At 44.3% G+C, this 20,690-nt stretch overlaps 1 protein-coding gene across 3 annotated transcripts in view; it reads left to right on the forward strand.

Annotated features, from left to right (window-relative positions):
- The window catches only part of LOC120826198 (oxysterol-binding protein-related protein 10), a 52,280-nt gene that overhangs the window by 10,852 nt on the left and 20,738 nt on the right, over window positions 1-20,690 (forward strand). For all 3 annotated transcript variants that reach the window (XR_013450984.1, XR_013450985.1, XM_040188279.2), the window contains exons 3-7: window positions 1,007-1,086; window positions 2,664-2,732; window positions 6,402-6,599; window positions 14,153-14,393; window positions 18,669-18,799. Coding sequence is in view for 1 of the 3 variants with exons in the window: in XM_040188279.2 (XP_040044213.2) it covers window positions 1,007-1,086; window positions 2,664-2,732; window positions 6,402-6,599; window positions 14,153-14,393; window positions 18,669-18,799 (719 nt within the window). In the remaining 2 variants the exon portion in view is untranslated. The remainder of the gene's footprint in view (window positions 1-1,006; window positions 1,087-2,663; window positions 2,733-6,401; window positions 6,600-14,152; window positions 14,394-18,668; window positions 18,800-20,690) is intronic.

Raw genomic sequence — 20,690 nt, forward strand, 5'->3', positions numbered from 1 at the left:
TCTCTTTTGTATCTAAGCAGAGTTTTTCCAAACATTTGATGACGTTGAAGGTCTTTTCACCAAGTAATATTCTTGCTTTTGTCCTCTTGGTCTTGGTTGACTTCCCGCATGGACTAGATGTGATCAGACCCGCCAAAGACCCCGTTCTCTAATAAGTAGTCAGTAAAATGGGGTCAGACGGATTTTTCTCTCTCTGATCCGGTGCAGGTCAACACAAGCAGACAGTCAGCGTCTCCTTCAACTGGTAGGGCCGCGCTTCGCCGCGTTAGTCAGCAAAATGAGCTCTCAACTTCGATAACAGGGTGTATTGTGTCTACGCCAAAGGGGGGAAAACACAAGAGTATCAAGCTGCTTTCTGTGCTGCTCACTAATCGACCAAATGAGTCTTGCGTGTCTCTTGAATACCGAATGTTCAATTTAGCACAAAGGAGAAAATAAAGAGGTGCAGGTGTGATACGCAGCCCTCAGGACATCATTCGGAAGGCAACACAGGATCACAGGCAGTCGGCTGGTTGAATAATCGTTTAGCTATAAATACGTCTGTTGACTTCATTGACCAATATTAACGTTTGAATTATCTATTCAAGCCTGGTTTTTGCTACTAAGAATATAGTTATGATCTTAGAACAACGCACTTATATGACTGAATTTAATCGGCTGAAAATAGTTCAATTCTGAGCCACCCATTGTTTATTTATTAGCTGTAAAACGAGGACATGACCTCTGTATCCTCTGTAGTTCAGCCTTTCAAAATTGTAAATTACCGAGATAACTTGTTCCTGAATGTGACGTTTATTGCTCTTCATAAGCGTTGATTTAAAAGATAAACCGTGGGAATGGGAGTCACCGTACAATAATAAAAACTAAAGGCATATGGAGACACTTTATGGCAGATCGCTTTCTTATAATTGGGTATTGACCTGACTGTGGACTCGTGTGTGTGTGTGTGTGTGTGCAAAGGAAGTAAATAATCTTATTTATGTGTTTTATGTGTGTGTCTCCAAAGCCTCCGACGCCAAGGAGCAGCAGTTTTGGATCACTCAGCTCCAAGCATGTGCCAGACGTCACTCTGACAGCAGTGCCAAGGTGAAACACACACACAAACGCACACGCTTGCTGTAACAAGAGTTGTAAATATGAACGTGGTTCAAACTAGAGGCATGTGTTGTATGCAAAACGAGTCGAAAGCCTCGACATTTCTCCTGAGATTCCTGTTACTCCTGTTACCCCACGTCAGTGGCTTTGAAAATGTGGCGGAAAGTTTCCCATTTCAGGAAATTCAGGTAAGGTTTGTGAGTTCAACAGTTCCTGAGTCTGTGTGCAGGAGCAGCAGCCGGCCCTCCACCAGCTGGAAAACCTCCGTACACAACCACAAGGTCCAGGCCCTCCAGCTCTCCCTGTTCGGCTTGTTTTCCCACTGCTTTCTGTGTGTGTGTGTGTGTGTGTGTGTGTGTGTGTGTGTGTGCGTGAAGGTGACTTATTTCACATGCCATTTTTCAATTAAAATGGCATCTTCTCCCAAGAGTCTTATCATTCCCTCTGGAAGTGTAAAGCTTATTTTATTGGCTATAGATGCACTTAAAATGGAAAAAAGAGGAAAACGTGTAAAAGATGTAAAAAGTCTAACACTCTTGCTTGTTCCATTTATTTCGAAGCAATATTTTTAGCACTTGAAATGACAGAAGACTTATCGGGGAAATGAAGCATCGCGACCCTGCTGCGATATTTGAGGATGTCTCTAGATGTCCCTTGTTTCACTCTTCCTCTTCATGTCTATGTAGCCGCATTTCTCAAAGATGACTGTGTTTGGTGTAGTAGCAACTTCCTTCTTTTTCATTTTTAATATGGATTAATAATAACAGTATTTGGACATTTTGCGCGGTGGGCTGTATGTTCATTGGCCGGATCCAATAGAGAATGAGAAAATAATTTCAAACGTCATTGTTTTTGGCAAACATTTGGTATTAAAGTAGCTTTTCCTCATGGGAGCTTTGAAGGGGAATTCCGTCTTTGTCTTTGCTGCAGCTGTGAATGAATGACAAAGATAATGTCGGGTTGCTCGTAATGTGTTTGAGTTTCAAACTTTATTTGGTAACTGATTAAACAACACTAATGTTTACTAGTCAACCTTGCAAAAATGCTAGTGGACACACTGATATTTTGATTTCATGTATCGGGTAAAAGTAGTTTACTGGATTGCATTGAATCGAAAGGTATTTCTACTGTTTAATTAAAAGGATTTACATACACTATAATAGCAAACCGACATTCTACAAAGATGACGAAAAGGTTGATGTCAAGCCAAGATATTTCCTTCTTAAAAGTTGATAATTCTGGCTAAAGGCATAGTGTCAAATGACAAATAGTCATAGATGAAAATCCTATTGTACACTAAAGACTGAAGGAAGGTCCATGTTGATTTGATTGTCCTGTATGATGCAGAAACATTTGAAGAAGAAAAACACATGTTGATATTGTGGTTATCTTGCATAAATATGAGAAATACTGATTCCGACTCTTTAAAAAGGTTATTTTTGCATGAAGCTCAGTCATAATGTGTGCTCTGCTGTCTGCTGGGTGCCTCGCAAAGAGACGTATGCTCTTGTTGCGGTTCTTTTAATTACTCCCCAATAATCTTTCCGCATGTGTGTGTTTGGGTTCAGGTGAGGAAGCTAAAGGGCTCCGATGAACACCTGAGCGTGGAGAGAGCAGCAGGAGGCCACGAGCTGCTGGTGAGTCAAACACACCTCGGATTCACTTCACTTCCCGTTTCTCCAGCAAACATTTGAAAGGCTGTGAAAAACATGCCGTGTGCATTTTTTTTTGGGGGGTCTTTTCAAACCATTAAATACGGCAGCCTCATTTCACTGCCTCGTTGCCGGCTCTCTTACTCAACACCAAGCGCTTCACATGATGAGAATACCGGAATGACGGGAAAAGTCCCATCAGCCGCGATGAGGACGGCAGTGAGAACATGATAGCAAAAAAAGTGGAAGAAGCCGTTGTGTCTTTTTCCTCCCTTCTGTCCTGAACAGAACAGGCGCTGTGTTCCTGTTGGTTGACGGTGGAGCGTCGCTACGTCAGCAGCAGCGAGCTGCGCTGTCGGCCCCCCGATCGTTGTCTCTCAGCCACTCTGGCAATGCGGCAGCCACCGGCGGAGGATCAGTTGTCACCGCTGACCACAGGAGAGGAGTAGCAGGATTTATGTGTTACTAAAAAAGGGCAAAGGCGCAATGTTCTCGTCTTTGTCGGAAACCATCATGGGATTTTATTTTTGAAATTGATGAAGCAGAGCAACAAACGGGAGGGAGAGTATGTTGGTAATGCTGGGTTCCTCTTATTGTTCCTCAATACGTGGACAGACAGGTGACGCAGCAGCGCCTGGAGATGTCGTGCCGTTGTAAAATTCACACATTGTCACCCCAGGAATTGTCATTCTGCTGAATCGACTTCTCTGACACAGCCAAAGATTTTCAGTCTCACAATCTTCAACTCGAGGTCCGTTTTTAAAGGCTGTTTAAGAGCTTCTATTCATATCTCATGGTTTTAATCAGCAGATGGAGTCACCGGATACGATGGCCAATCGGCTTACGGCTCAGACAGGATCGTTCTCTTTGTCTTATCAATACACAGATAAGTAAGTAGACAGTTTTACATTCGAAGGAAAACACAAATGAATCCGCTCTTGTGATGCGACTATTAGGAGTTGCTCATTGAGATTAACGGCCCCCAGGCGGTGATGCTCATTCTCTGCTGCTGTTAAATCATGCAGAATAAGAGGCCAGGAGATGTAAAGAAACTGTCTCCAATCAAACCTCAAACCGTCATTTGAGAAAGGTCAAAGTATTCTCATTGCTTCACACAGATTTGATGTTTTTGAGGGAAGTTTGGACCCTAACCCGATGCAATTGGTTTACGGAAATGTTGCCGGCCTCTGGTTGGCTATTACTAAACGAGCCCGCCCCCGATCAGCTGGCGGCGCCACAGGAAGAGAGGAGACCACCTGCGAAACGCGCAGCTTATTCAGCTTGTGTTCCTGCCTGATCGCTCTGTAGAGCCTCGTCAAGTCCCAAAGGAGAGTTTGGTAGAGCTGCAACGAACAAGGTCACTCCGTCTCAGCCAGGCGCCTCCGTCAAACCGTCCAGTCACGGCACCTGTTGTTCTGGCAGCTGCTTTCACATCTGACTTCAGTGTCAGATTTTCAGTTATATCCAAAGTGAGTGTAACGGCATCATCAGGTATATTCTGTCTTGCACAGGACACACGGTACAGAGGAAACGGCCCGTAGAGGCATGGCTCTAAAATACGCTATGAGTGTTTTTTCATTAACTTTTTGCTGCGTGGGTTTAGTTTAATAACAATTTCAAATTCAAACTTCAAACAACTTCAGGTCTACAAACAATACTGTAAACGTTGGCCTCCGAAATAATTGACCTCATTAGATCTCTTAACTGAACCTGAAGTTTATATGTAACTGCAGTGACCTACACTGCATGCAGGTGTGTAAATCTACAGCACACACACAACGGGACTTTGAGTGGAACTGCAAATACAGTGCACTGTCTGTTTTGGGGTTTAAACTCAAGTTTCAGTTGTATCATTGTTTGGAAATGATCAAAATTGTTGCAGAAAACTGTAGTTGAAAACTATTTCTGTACAATCTTAACAGCGGTGGTAGCGTTGTGATTAGCGCGGTTCCCTGCAGTGCAGAAAAGTGGCAGGTCAGCAGCTGACCGCTGCTGCACAGCCACCCACGCTGCCTCTCGCAGGGCCGAGTCCGCCCACGCTGGAGTGACAGCCAAGCACCTGTGAAGCGCGGGACTTCTCTTACGCCGGAGCACGCTTCCTCTTAATGTGTAAGATCACAAGACTGCAAACGTTTCCCGTGAATTTACAGTCCTAAATGGACATCGTGATTATATTTTCTCATTTGAATTGAAAGGGTAGACGTTGGTGTCCATGTTGCATGGACTAAAACTCTTTAGTTGTCCAAGGTGTGACATGGGGGGGGGGGGGGTGGGGGGTGCATTATAGGGGGGTTCATTATAGGTTGTGCATAACACCCCCATATTTACCACAATTCTTGATCCTGTGCTCGATACCTCCCTGCATCTCTCCCCTCCCTCACTTCACCGCGGTACTTTCTTCCCTCTTGCGTTTTCTCGCTTCTTGTCGTTCCAGTTTATGGAAATGCTCGGGGCTTTGGGCCAGTGTTGGAGGACGAAACCTCAGCGTGTCTTTATCTGTTCTCCCTCCTGAAATGCTGTTTCGTTTTCACTTCGGCCTCGTGGCTGACTGAGCCTTGCACAATACAAACGTGTTCCCTCCTGTAAGCCGATTTTGTTCTGTATAAATGATTCCCCAAGGACCTACTGTAACTCCATGTTTAGTGTTTTTTGATGAATCTAATCACGGAAATGCTGTTGTTTTTATCTAGATGTGGTATTTCTACGTGCAGTTTTGTATCTCAAAGGAGCAGAATACAAATCAAATACAAATCATGTATGTGACATTATCTTACAGCATTTGGTTCACGCGGTGAGAACGGAACGGAAGCTGTTTATTAGATTGATTTTATCTTGCTGCCGTAACCAGACCTCTGTGCTCTTCTGAGGGATGAATCACATGTAGAGTGAAGACACTGCGCTGACATGAGTCCCTGTAGAAAACTCATTAAAAACGTAGCCTTTTAAATTCACAAATCTGGGGGCGGTGGCCCTCACTGCGTGTTTGCATTTATTGGAAGCAGTAGAAAAGAGGCACATAATTCTGTTTTTTGTCATTATTTTCTTTTTCCTCTTTTATTTGTTTTATCATCAGTCATTTATACATTTTGTGAACTGCGATTGATTTACAGAAAAAAACGCTCCCTACGCTGTTAAAACCAGTAGATCTACACCTTTTAAAATAATAATGACAATCTGATATACTTATTATTAAAAATAGATCGCTAAAAGAAACTTCGCTTTCGCTTAACTTCAAGTTAACAAAGCAAAGTACCGCTAGTGTCAGCTAGCCTTAACTTGAGCTAAGCTACTCACTTAAAAAGAAGAAATATTCTGTTAAAGCTGCAGGAAGGCATATTCGTGTGTTTCTTTGACCTGCTTTGATTTATATTGATTTATATTACCTTGTTCCAGGGACCTTGAAGGTTTAGTTGAAAGCGAACCGTTAACTGTTAGTGTTGAATGACATTTTACTGGAATGTGCCTTTTAAATTCTTGGACTAAAATCCCCAAATCTGAAATTTGGGGAATCGAAACGATGGCGTTCATTATTAAATTGTGTTCTCTTCACCGAAATAAGAGCAAACTCTTTTACATGATCATGCTTCCTCCACATTTAAACCCCCACACTACTCTCTCTCTCTGTGCCTCCCCCTGCTCCCCCACCTCCCCCAGGGCTCCTCATCCTCTGGTCGGACCCGTAGCTTCTCCCTCCTCCCCCACCTAACCCCATCTTCATCCCCGGGTCCTCAGAGGAACCTGAGCCACGTGGCCTCACCCAGCAACATCGTCACCATCACCCACCACAAATCTCCGGCTGCGGCTCGGCGGGCCAAGAATCTGTACCCGGGACGGCTGCTGGAGGTCAAAGAGGTGGGTGTCGAAGGCATAACAATACCAATCCAACCCTCGAGACATGGAAATCAAGGGCAGCGCTTTTTTTTTTTTTTTTTAAAGGGGTTTCACAGAAATGTAGTGAACGAGAAGGTGGTTTAAAAAGGCCACACGACAGTTTTTACATGCAAATTCATTGCTGACATCTGGAAACACTGACGCAAAAACAACAACCCAGTTGTAAAAATTTCTGTGCACAGAGTCTGCACAGAAATTCCACAAAACTAGTATTAGTATGGCAGATTGGAATGTAGGCGCGGGTCATGTGATGGATGTGAGAAGCCTGAGCATGAGAACAACACGCTTTCTACTAGAAAGCTAATTTTTCAGTGCAAGCCGAGATTTAGGTTGTACACTGTGGCCAGCTCCGTCTCTGGGTTCAAATATTTAAAAAAACACAATATTACACACAAAATGTGTATTTTTCTTTTTTACTACATTGATGTCGTAAGACCGTGTCCTGTTTTTATATAATGCACCTGAAAGATCAATGGAATTCATTCATTTGAGACATTTTATGATGGGACAGATTAAATACAGAAACAATTGTTGCATTCCAATGAATATTTATGTTATTTTAGATTATTTCTGTTAGCATTTTGACATTCAAAAATGTTTTTATTCACATCTAAATTCCGGTGCTAAAGTGCTTTATTGGTCGGAACTGAATAATGTGAAGAAAAAAACCCACAAAGTCCTTCAAAAATGTTTTGTCTGAATGTTTTGTACTTGTGGCCTTCAGGGTCTCTACACTGGTCTCTGGTGGGACGCTGCTGCAGTGAGTTCAGCACATATTTCTTGCTTCCTTGCAGGTTTGACAGCTACTGCAGCGTACTCGGTTCAGCTTTGTTGGCATTTTTCTGATATACATCAATACTGATTAACCTGCTTGGTGACAAAGGGAAGAGCCACGTATGTTGTTGAATTGGGGTCAGTGTTTAACCAACACATGACCTGGGGAAAGTTCTGTGCCCGCGAGCTCGTCCGTATGGTACATTTGATATTGCTTTCCACGTTGCTGCTAATCTCCGAATGTATACATTTACATTATACCACAACTTCCATAAGCTGTTTCATTTACAGACCTGCAAGCACATCCTGAGTTAATTAAAAACTCATCCACTTGAAATTTCCGCTCGCCTTTTTGATTTAGTTTGAAGTTTAAATCCTCATTAATTCTCTCCGCCTCGGTCACCGTACCTGTCGGTTGTGGTTCCCACTTTGTCCTAATCTGCCACGTCTCCCTACATCAGCCACTGACTGCTCTCTGCTCAACTCTCCCGAGAGAATTATTTGTCTTCCCGTCTCTTCTTAATAACTTGTCTGCTGTTGACTTATGCTGATTAATTGCCATGGATAATACCTCAACAAATAGCAAAAGCCAAAACGATAGAGACGTGACGCTGGCGAACCATCGAGCCATTATCTGCCACATTTCTGCTCTCACGCTTTTGTTTAGTGTTGAAGTGTGATTTTTTTTTTTTCTTTTCGGATTGTTGCCATGCAGCTGAGCGTCTGGCCGCTGAATTATGGAGATAAGATGACATACCGGTTTGGAAAGAGTAAGAAACATGGACGAGGAGGGCCAAAAGGCTTTTTTTTTTTTTTTTTTAAAACAACACCACTTCCCTGTGTAAACCATTGACAAAGAGGAGAAAAACAGGAGCTGGCAGGGATGTCGACCATCAGGTTAATGGTTTCAGTTACTCGCTGTGCTTCCGTCAGCCGCTCCGCGTCGATGAGGTCCTGGTCGTGGGTTCTCTGCCTACTCTACTGCTAATCTACTCAAAGCTTTTTGATTGCTGGTATGAATCGCTTTGATGCAGACATTCACAGCCAGTGTGTGTTTTTTGTTTTGCTGTCACACCTCGGTGTACTTCCCAATAATCATTGTATGTGTCCTTTAACATACATCTTGAATACATTTACTTCGTCATAAAACATTGGAACATTTTAAATCCTGTATTGTGTTTTCTAGCCGCCAGTCTCGGCACATTAATGTAACCTGCAGATGAGTGGAGTGTGAAACCGTTGGCAGGAATGTGAATGGCGGCATCGCCGTGGTGCGACTGATGTCACCTCTGAATGGCTTTTTTTTTATCTCACTAAACATGGAGAGTTCCAATGATGAGGGAAATTTGAAAAAGAAGCAAATCCTAATGTCTCAAATGTTGGCACCAGTGAAAGTTTTCAATCTTGGTTGAATAGATTATACATTTTAAGTCTGAGTGGAATGGTACAAAACAGGAAGTGTGCATACATATTCTGATCATCAGATGGGTGACGGTTACAGATCTTTCCTTTCCAGCTATTTGATCCCTGCTGCAGAAAAAGAAAGCGGGATTTATTGTACTAATGAACGAGCATGAGCAAAATCCTTTGCTTTCCTAATGAGTTGTCATGTAATTGAAACCTCCCGGTAGGATGTGAGTACTTTGCAAAACTTGGCCTCAACGGCTCGTCTGCGTTCTTCTGTCAGTCAGGACGGCACTGCGGGAGTAGCGTCGACGTTTCTCGCTCATCGACGACCTGGCTGGCTTCAGGTTGTTAAAATCCAGATTCAGTGTCGCCTGCTTCGTCTTGCTAAGAACATCTCTCCGTCTGTCTGGGACGGAACCAGAGCGGCCGGCGTTCGCTGTGAGAGGAGAGTCATTTGTCACCTCTTTGAGGAGCGGAGTCAAGTCTCCTCGAGTAAATACAGAGCAGATGGTGTGATCCTCATGCAAAACAAACACTCCTTTTTGGTGCTTGTGTTTTTCACCACAGACGGGAGAAAACGAGGCCCTGTGTGATTCATGTTCTCTTTTGGTCCAGGGAGAATTGGATCACCGCCTCATTGAGCTTCTCTGCCATTGGCCACTGTTCCTTCTCTTCTTCCTCGTGTCGTTTGCTGTTCTGCTCCCTTTTATTCATAACCCGGCCCGTAACCCTGCTTGGCAGGTTTGGGCACAGAACCGGGGGTCGGCTGCTCGAGTAGACGGTAAAAGAGCGCGATTCACGGTGATTTACGCAGCGCCGTGCAGCAGAGACCTGGAAGCTGCTGAGTGCTGATTATCGGTGGATTTACGGCCAAACGGCGGCATCGGGAATGCTGCGGTGTAAATCAGCCCGCTATGGCTGATGATATTTATATTCACATCACTCTGTTACAGTTCTGCCACACCCACTCCCCACAAGCTACAATTGCATACAGCTTTGTCTCGCATTCACAAACCGTGGTGGAAGGGAAACGGTCTTTGCACCACAGTGAATCTGCCTCTCCAGCTCTGCTCTGTTGATCCCGGGACCCGGCGGCACTCACTGTGCCACCCTCACACCGGCGGGAGGCTCACACAAACACCTGCAGCAGCAGCAGGGCTCCACTACAACGACAACGACGCCATCGACTTAACACAAATGAGCTCCAAAAATTGACATAATCATTTATACTTGTCTTAATATTTACATAAGAATGTCACTAACATGTCAACCAAAAGTGATGCCAGAAAACAAGGCTGTTTTCTTCCGACAAGGGCAGTGTGCAGATGTGCATGTGTGATACACAGCCAGAGAGTCTATTTTATTTATTGTTTTGGTGGTTCCTTGTTTTTTTTAATATTTATTTAGAATATTTGAATATATTTACATTCATATTTCTGTCTGAATATTCTTGATGAAGCGGGCTCATTGAGTTTTCTTGCACCGCTATGCTTGATTGCCAATATATCGGTGGCATAAAATTACAATATTTTTAGACAATACGATAGCAGAATCTTTCTGACACTTGAAATCTATTCAGTGCGGACTAAACATCTTCCTCATTAACTAGAAGCAACCTCTGAAAATGAACACCATAGTTCCAATATATTGGCGAGGTCGGGGTTTGGATGTTTAGGCCGTTGTCATGCTGTTGCCTCCCATCCGTCTGTGCAGCCATGCGTGCATCTGTCCTTCCGCTGGATGTGCGACGGCGGGAGTCCGAGCACATTAGCATCTCTCGCCCGGCAACTTGTCACGGCTGCTGGGAACTCATCAAACGCCTCGACTCTCGGCGCAGCAGCACCGCCGGGCGCTTACGCTGCAGCAGCAGAGCTGGATCAGCGGGGTCGGGCTATTTCTGGAAGCCTCACTGGTCCGGTTGGCTCCAGAGAGGTGTGCGTCTGCGTTGCTGGGACCGGCCATTACTGTAAATCCACTGACTTTGCTTCGTAGCGGATGTCTGTTTCTTCGATGTTCATGGCTAAAGGTGTGAACTGCATATATACCAAACAATGACCTAGAATATGAACAATATAACTATTGACACACAGGGAGCAATGGTAGCTTAGTATTTGTTAGAATTATGAGTTTTGTACTGGAAAATACAAATGAATACATTTGTTTTGCATATGAAACACTAATACTTAATGTGTGTATCCAAACCTATTTGAATACTTGAAGGTGGCTCTGGTACCGGCTGTCATTATTGACACTATTGCTCACATGGGACCAGCTGGTATTTATGACGTTTCACCTTGAGACACTTTTACAACTCGCGCTGTGTGTTTGTGAGGAACCGTAGGTTATTTTATAGTTCTCACTGCTTCTTACCCCATATAAGCTTGTTTTTCTCCAATTCCTTCTTGTTGTTACCCAATCACTTTAGTCAGCCAAAATCAGAACTTTTGAAAAATAATTGCCTCTCAAGCAAATAGGATTTCATGCTGCAACAGATTAGTCATATTAATTCATCACCGCAGCATAAACATTTTTACCCGTAATATCTTGATCAAAGTGGTTAATAAAGGCAAAAGATGAGTATATTCAGCCCTTTATGGCCTTTTTAGAGTGGCTAAAATGATGTCTATCATTAAAGGGAAATATGCGATGAGAGTGAATTGAATTGAAAGGCCTTATTTTTGTTAAGTGCACTGTGAATGACACACACACAATAGCAGCATGCTGAATTCTGAGTATTTATAACAACCGTTGGAGAAAGCTTTTGAGCTCCATTTGCCTGAGGAATTCGACATCCGACCTGAATAACTAGCTGAATAATTGGACAAACGCTGAGCTTCAAAAAAAGGAAGGAAAGAACAACATTACATGAATGTCTAAACCCTGCATACCTCACCACAACCGCTCTCAGTGACTCCAAAATAGCTGCGCATTCGGATGCAGGGAGACAGATGCGCTATTGATGTGCATGTGGAGGACGTGGGCATGTGAAGTCATTCAATATGACTGAATACAGGGCTGATAAACAACCCTGATTCATCAGCCTCGAGAGAAGCTTATTACCCGCTAGCGAGAACCGACTTCTTCCTCCTTTAGTGACACATTTAGACTCCGAAAGGTGCGTCATTCAGATACAACACTCAATGTTTTGTGTTACCGTGGGCGCAGGCGGGGGAACTTTGTGTGTGTGAGAGTAGAGTTTTAGCAACTTCTTTTTTGGGCACCACCATCTTGGAGGGGACTTGAATTAATGCAAAGTTGTGTCACTTCCTATACACAAGTAAAAATGTAAACTCTGTATTGATGTACTAGATGGTGGAGGATATCGTGTCACATTTCTATCACGTGTGTCTCAGTTCTTGGTTGTGTTGATGAATGGCATCTCTCTAAACAATGTATTGTATGCTATTTTCCATACTGTGTAACATTGTTGAACATTTTGATTAATATCCATCAACATCCAATGATCAAAAGCTAGTTTCCCCCTTTAGTGCTTTAAATAACCAACAAGCAAATGCAATTTAAGAATTTGATGACTTGTTTTATTGCAATGAATTTCCAGGTCTGCAAAGGATGACTCAACATCGATATTTATCGATATCGTTATTCTATTAGTTATGTTTTTACTCTGCATCATAAGATCCCGTTAAAATAACTACATTGACTTTCAGTTACTGGATAAAAATAATTGAGGGATACAGTGAGTGTGAAAAGCGGTCGGTGGCTGGTTCCTTTTTCAGAACGTCATTAAATCTGAAGGCACCTTCTGCTCATATGAACGGAAGGTGCCTCCAGATTTAATGACCTGCCGTTTAGATGATGGGAACATGGCGATATTCAGGGAGGCATGGCAACGCTATAGCAATAGAGGGACATGTGTGTCGACCGTGCAGGCTATATAACTATATAACTAAACAAATAAAACGAGAACCCATTTTCCAGTGACTGCTTAATGACATGAGTCTGAGGACGTGCACGCACATTGTTCCCATTGATAAGGTAGATTGCAGTATTTCCCCAGGTTTACAACTTCATGAGTGGGGGTGTTGTAGTTGGGCGAATGGGTTGGCCGGACAGGGGGGGGTTGTAGTCAGTCCGCTGGTGCTCTCTGTCCTGTTTTTTATTTCCAGACTTTGTTCCGGGGCAGGGGGGGCGCACCCTGTTATAATGATAATGAAACACTGATTTTGCAATGGTCGGTTATCAAAACATTGGCCAAATGACCCGTTTTAGGCTTTATGAGCAAATACAGAATCCCTTTTGTGTTCATTTCTAAAGCTTCACATTAAGACACACATCACTAATTTAAGTGATGCGTGCTGCGCTACTTGCAAGTCGCTGTGTTGTGCCAGATTCTCTATAAAGTTAGAAAAAGGGATTTACGGCAAATCGTTGAGATACTAATTCACGTGTAATTTGCATGAGGAGACCGGTCCATGTTGCTACATACGTGTTATATACATGTTACATACATGTTGCTACATACCCAACTGAGATCGCCTTGTGCTGTTCTGAAAAAGGAACCTTCCACTGACCACTTTTCGCACTCGGCGCTGCTGAATTTCTCTTCTCAACTTTGTAAATACACTGCAGTGCCCATGTTCTTTTTTTTAAATGGAGAAATATATCACCCAGTGGAACTGTGTGGCTCATTAGTGTGTTTTTGTGTAGGACAACAATGACTGGCACAAAGGAAGCTATATTGTTGTCGGGTTTGGTTAGGAGGAAAATACCACCGACTATTAAAGTCGTTCCTTAAAGTGACTGAAAGAAAATAGGCACTAAGATCTCTGATCACTAAGAAGAACGGTACAGTAACATTAATATTCTCTTTAGTTTTTTTATGGCTGTCAACAGTAATTAGTTAATCTATGCAATTAATGTGGCAGAGATAATGCAATAAAATATTTTAGCGCAGTTAACGTAACATTGTTAACTTCCGGTCTTCCGGTGTGCCGGAAGTAAACAAACTTGACCCCGGAAACGAAACCGCGCTAGCTGCAGTCAGGTGACGTTACGTTACATCGGAGGGAACAAGACGGTAGTTGAAGATGGAGAGAGCTTTTTGCATTGGAGGCGCGACGTACAGCGGAGAACAGTGCAGAGGAATAACTCCACGGGTCAAACAGAAGGGGGGTGAGTGGCAAACGGACCACCTAAAGCACCGCTATGCTAAGCTAGCTCCTAGGCTAAGCTAGCAGCAGAGGACCACCACTGTGTCCCTAAAAAAACGGTTGTTTTGAAAACGTTCTGACTAAATGTGTGAGATCTAATTATTTTACATTAAATTATGTTGAATATGTATTTTAACATTCCAAATCCCTGTTGTCCCCCAGGTGATGTCCCAAGCAGAGGGCCAGCAGAAGAACCTGGTCCAGTCCATTGACTCTCTGCCCACCAGAGGCCCTCTCTCCTGTCTGGACCAGGACCTGCTGCTGCTCAAAGCCACGTCGGCCGCCACCCTCAGCTGCCTGGGGGAGTGCCTGAACATCCTCCAGAGGACCCAGAGCCACGGCCAAGGACCGCCCCAGTCCCACGCCTCCCAGTGCAACAACGCTGCCCACGGAGCCCCCTCTGGTGAGTCGGCCCATGGCCCCCCTCCTGTCCAGCTACTGGAGTCCGCGACCCCTCCATCTTTCCCATCCCTCTTGTCTTTCGAGCTCCGTCCTCCAGAGCCCTGCCCCAGCGGGAAGAACCAATTGGGGCAGCTGGACTGTGGCTCTTGTCCCTGCCTGACGGGTACCATGAACTTCAATGTTTGTAGTAAATGTTGTTGAATGTTGCATTTCTGTGTTGATTTGTTTCGTCACATTTCTGGTTGTCTTAATTATCAGTGTTTGTTCCTTACTGCTTTCAATTCATTTTTGGGTCTCTTCAATGCCGTCAAATGCATTGAAATGCCGATAGTTTCTGGAAATGGTATTGCCAAGAACATGCATGAATGGGAAGTGTGTATGAAAATAATTTGTACTGTCCATATTCTCTACAGGCTCCTTGAGAGCATTTCAGACTTCCTACATGCATGTCAGAAACATATCATTTTATATGCGAGTGAGTAAACCTAGATACTATAACTAATATGCACTTTTAAATCTCCTCAAAGGATTACGTTTTTCCCAAAGGAATCCCCAATGGGGCCTAAAATGTTAGCCTTCTGCCATGTTTATCCCTCTCTGTGCCAGATCACTGTGGATCCAATAAAGAGTTTCGATTCAAATATTTTCAGCCTGAGGGTGGTTCTATCGGCATAACCGGAAGGAGGAGGACAGTGCCCACAGGTGCAATGTAGACCCCATATGCAGGACAAAGGGACTCTGTTAAGATGATGTCAAGTCTTCAAAGGTTGTAGACAAATCTGATTTCTTACCCACGATCAGAGGTCCATTTATAGGGTTTAAGTTACTATACAGAAACACCATAAATGATTTATCTACAAAAGAAGTAGATTTTAAAGAAATATTCCACTGAAATGTGTGGGACAGAAAGGTGGCTGGTGAAATATGTATAACTGGCTCCTGGCAACAGTTGTCAGTTTAGATTCACAGCAGTTGCAATGAATCCAGCAAGTGTATTTCTTCCCCTTTTAGAAATGTCTCAAACACCTGCAACAAAATCCACTTACCTGCCGTTGCAAAAACAATCTCACCTCAAAGTCCATTTAGTAGCTTTGCCGGAATTATGTTTAAAATGGACTTACTGTACGTAATGGTGCTATATAACTAAAGTTTTAAATGGGCTACTTCTTAATTGGCAAAATGGTTAATAGTGGATTCTACTAGACAAGTTGTTTGAGACATTTCTGGGATGTTTTGTCACGGGAACTCCTTGGAATGCTGGAGGACTCGTCGTGTGAGGAGGAATATATGGATTGCTTATAGAGAGAAGTGGATAGATAGTATTTGATGATGTTTTGGCTGCAAGGGCCCTCTTGGAACCCAGTGTAACCGGTACTTTAAAGCCCTACAGGTGCACATTTTTGGTTTGTGTGTTTAAACCAAGAAGATGAGGTCCACCTCCTTCGGAGGGTCTTTGTGGGTCTGGGTTTGGGACGGGTGCCGGATCCCCGCCAATCCGCTGGTCCTCACATTCTGTCGGTCTTCTCTTTGCGCCTACAGCCATGCTGCCCTGTACCTGTTCTTCAGACAGGGGGTGGTGTGGAGTGGGACCACCGGGCCGCAAGTACAAACCTCTTTCCTTCCGCCGCCTGGCTGATAAGTCCTGTGGGGATCCAGCTGCACCCCGCTTCCGGCATGTATCCCCCACACCTCAGTGAGGACCTTTTTTATATTAGGATCCTCGGTTTCGCCACAAACGGGTAGTGTTGCCCACCGGCATGAGCAGCATCCAGATTTAGCACAGCTGATAAAGGGAGTGGCTGGCTGGCTAGTCGGTTGGTTGGCTAAATGGTTTTGTTGCGCCCACACAGGAAACCTCTGCCACTGCACGGGCAACATAACTCTTTGGTGGAGCGCTGAGCATGAGGTTGGACTGAGTTTGGCTGGCACCGGGCTCCCTCCGGGCGATTTATTGCAACAAAGCCACAACAGCTGGTCTGGGTCAGCTCCATCTATTATAAAGACTTCCACCACAAACCTGCCAGTCACAAACCAGACCGCATTTTATCAGCCGATCATGGAGGATCTTTGCTGCTCGCTCTAGCTCCTCAATGTCACTGCAATAAAGAGCTTGAAGCCCAAACCTCTATTTCACCCCACACGCCAGACATTTTATGGATTCAAATCCATAAAGGACATTTAATTTTGCAAACCCTTGCAGCTTAACACAACAAACCTTTTTTTTTTTTTTTTGGACAGAACATGAAGGGTAAGAACTTGTTGGGTGTGAAAGTATCACAAAATCTGAACCGATGTCACAGCCCAGAAATGGAAGGCAGAGCCTTTTGTAAACTGCATGAATGTTTGTCTCGCCACTGTTCAGTCCGCAACGGTCTTTTGATTCACCCGCATGTCTCTATCCAATGGCACAGACCCCCCCCTCCTCCTCCCCCACCACGCTCACTGGGTGTTTCTACTTCTGGTGCTTCATTGTGACATCTCAGAGAAAGCGTCAAAGTATGACATAGACGGTTTGCAAACCAGCTTCTTGTAAATACATGTTTTCATGGAAATGACAAAGACAATTTGAAATGAACTCTCAGGATCGTATCCCAACTCATTCACACTTCACTCGCCTTCAGGCAGTAGCGCCCTTGCTCATGTGTCCATTGTATAGTCTATTATCGTTGGAAGAGGTCCGCCAACACTCTTCAGGTTCCTGTCAGTCCAACTGTCAGTTGACCAGAGACTCGTCCTCAGGGCTGTTGAGCTCATTTTGTCGAGACAGACTCTCGTCAGCGTGTCGACCTGCGTCAGCACAGCTTGCTTCCCACTAATGGATATCAAAGAACGGCCTCTTGCTAGATTTTAATTTAATTTAAGCGTTGGGGCTGGAGAGGAGAAAGGCCTGTGGTACCGTTCCATTTCCAGCTCTTTGAAATGTGATCTACTACCGTGAAGAAGCTTTTAAACGAGGAAACTTGCAGCTTTTTTTTGTTGTTTTTTTTTTGGATGGACAAGCATCATGTTAGTCTGTTGGATGCGATAAAACTATTTGGTGAAGCACCTTCCACATGTTGGAAGGCTGACTGAATTTGATGTCTGTTTTTGGGGCTGTAGTGTTGATGAGCCCAAAAGGAGCCTTTTAGTCCGTATTGTAACCACTGGTTTCTTCTAAATGTGCAATGTTTTAAGATCTGGCCAGAATCTGCAACATTCAAAAACCACATTTAGGTCCGAGTATGACCATCTCCGTATCGTGTTCATGGTGAAATGACCATGCTTGCCAGCTAGCTCCGGCTCTGCCTGTCTTGTATTTTTGCATATATCCGTTTTGCCTTTCTTTCCTCTGCCAGTGTTGAGCAGGAAGCGGTTCTGGAGGACAGTCGTTTAGATGGTTGTTAGCTCTAGTAACAATCAGCCCACCACCAGAAGACGCGTGCACTAACCTGTGTAACGGCAGCTGAATATCAGGTGCAAAAGCGCCGCCGACTTAAAGTTCCGCCTCCTGGAGCTGCTGACCGAGGGATTCCGCTGGTGGTTGAAAGGACGAGACAAAAATAAGAGTCGCTTTCCAATTGCGCCAATTTGGATTTGATCCAACAAATAACCACTGATGCATAGACGGACCGTAGAGTGCTCGGTTAGGATCTCAGTAAACACAGACGGCTGCATAAACTCTGCCGACGCTACAGGTGAAGATTACAGCAGAGTGCAGATTGTTCTGCACCCTGTTCCTTTGGAGCATGTGTGCAGATCTTACGCATCGTATACAGATCCGCTGTGTTTGACTTAAACCCCCCACAATGCATCATGTTTTAACTTTTTGACCCCTAATTCTAACTGGGCTAAGTCATTACTAGGTATGACTGTATTTAAGGAAATGTTAGTATCACAATATTTTGTATGCAAAAACTCACATAATTTGAACATTGAATCGTCGTATCTGACTGTCCATCTGCAGGTGCTAGAGGTTCAGTACTCACGCACTGCATTGATTTTCATATACAATAGCTAGTGTGATTGTTCCAAGGCTCGGTTACAGCATGAGAGAGACTGTGCAGGACACAGATGTGTAGTTCTGCATCATTTCTGTATGTCTGACCTTAGTCAAATAAGAGTTGTCTCTCTCTAGTCCCTCTTTTCTATTATTAACAATTTCATCAGGCCCCAAATCAAGCGTTAATACACACACACACACACACACACATTAATTCTACAAATTAGATGGGCGTAAACCACGCGTATCTCCTCCTCGCTGTTGGCGTGATTGTTAACTAACCCTGTCGGTTTGCAGATGGTGTTCCTGTGTGGACTGTACCAAAGTCGCCCTCGGGGGAGCAGTTGAAGAACGGAGTTCTGACTCCTCTGCGATCGGCCGAGCCTTCGCCGGACTTCAGGAGAAGGAGTCTGTCCCATGGTGCTGAGGTGAGGAACGTCCCATCACGCTGGCAAACATCACTCACCCTTTTGCCGGTCAAGCTTCTGTCCTGGTTACAGGTGCCTGCTAAGTTAAAGCTGTTGAGCTCGCTGTGTTTTGTGTAGTGGCCTTGTAGCTACTCAACAATGACGGCCCTGTGATAGAATCCCGCTGGGAAGTTATTCTTTCTCAATTCCAGCTTTGTTAACAGATCTTCACAACAGAAATTACCTTTTCCCCCCGACTTGAAACTTGCTCGCTCAAGATAGGCGAAGATTTCACTTCCTGTCTATGATCCGAAGTTCCCTTTTCTTTACATGATTCTCGCTGTCAAAATCCCAATCACAACAATATTGTTTGTTTAAAACAGTATTAGAAGCACTGACCTGATAAACGAGGCCACTAGTTAAGAGAGAAAAAAGAAATGGAGACTCGGACATCAACGGCCTGTGTGCGTTTTGATCAGACAGCACCGCGTCAATCCTCTTGAGTTGGTTCCGTTTCCGTGGTTCAATGACCTAAAAGCAAAAGGCTACTTGGAAGGTGGGAAGCTAACGGGCTGAAATATCTGAATAAAATGAGGCATTTGTTCATTACAGCGGACGGAGAAAGAAATCCGTGCTGGGGCAGATGTTGAGGCAGCGTTTTTCTGAATTCTCATGTTTCACGTGAAGGGAAACACTCGCCGCTTTTGAAAGTTTTAACAGAGCAGCTTTTTAATAAGTGGGTCGCACATTCTAGAGCTGGAAGCGAGCCTTTCCTTGGGAGGAGGGCTGTCTGACTGTCTGGACCACCCTGTCATAGGAAATCAATGCCAGGTGACCCTGACGAGAGTGTCGTACGGAGAGACAGAGGGCGAGAGTGAGACAGAGCTTTCTGTCCCAAATGGAAAGAAGACATTTTAAGAATTTCGTTTCAAATGCTGACGAATAGCTTCACAGGACCATAACTGGCCTGAAGGACAGAATATGTATTTTCTTTTTGTTTTCTGATGTTATCTTTTCCTCGTTGTCATGGATACAGCTGTAAATAGGTTTTCCCAGTCTCTCAGAATCACCACCAACTACCCCAGTCCCCACGTTTGATGAAAATTCCTTTCTCTGACATTTGGATCCTGCACGTAGAGCACAGTGCCAGACAGCCAGATATGTTTCATCTGCTGCTAGCTAACTGTCTTATGCCTTGTATCTTGTGGTGAGATGAAGAGTTATTTACTTTTTCCATACACACGTTCCCTTTTTGCCTCCTGCAGTTTGCAATCGTAACTTGGCTGAATAGCTTTTGCAGTCCACGTCACAGGGAACTACCGATCGGAGCGCAGCAGCAGTTGGTCCGAAAGTAAAATAAGCATCACTTAGAATGTCCCGTCCTAAGAATTCCTACTATGCAGGAAGTGTGAAAACGAGTTGCTATAGCAACAGGATGTTTGTTTGAGCATCTTGTGAACGCAGCGTCACTTTCATGCGGCACCTCCGTCACATCGATCCTTCATTCAAACCCAGCAGAATATTGTAATCCTCAGCCGTGAATAACGAGATGAAGACTAATGGGGGCAAGTGTCATCTCGGAGCATTCGCTGTCATGTCACGGCTGTTGAGCACTCCCGTCGGATCTCAGGCTGACTTCTTGTTGATATCTAACCACAAAACGAGGCGCATGGACCGGGGGGAGGGGGGGGAGGATTTCACTGTGCTGGTCTAATCTAGAGGGCCAGAGATGTCAATGGTTCATGCTAAGGTAAAAAGTATGACATTGCAGGTTGAACCCATTTGCGGTTAATTGTCAAGCGGTTCAACGTACTTCGTGGTGCACAATTCAGAAAGACATTTCAGACAGTGCTATGATGGTAGTTATGATTCTGTGGGTTTGAGGAAACCGTCTGCATTGACATTCCTCCCA

This window comes from Gasterosteus aculeatus, chromosome 10, assembly GCF_964276395.1.
Source record: "Gasterosteus aculeatus chromosome 10, fGasAcu3.hap1.1, whole genome shotgun sequence".
NCBI classification, from domain to species: domain Eukaryota; kingdom Metazoa; phylum Chordata; class Actinopteri; order Perciformes; family Gasterosteidae; genus Gasterosteus; species Gasterosteus aculeatus.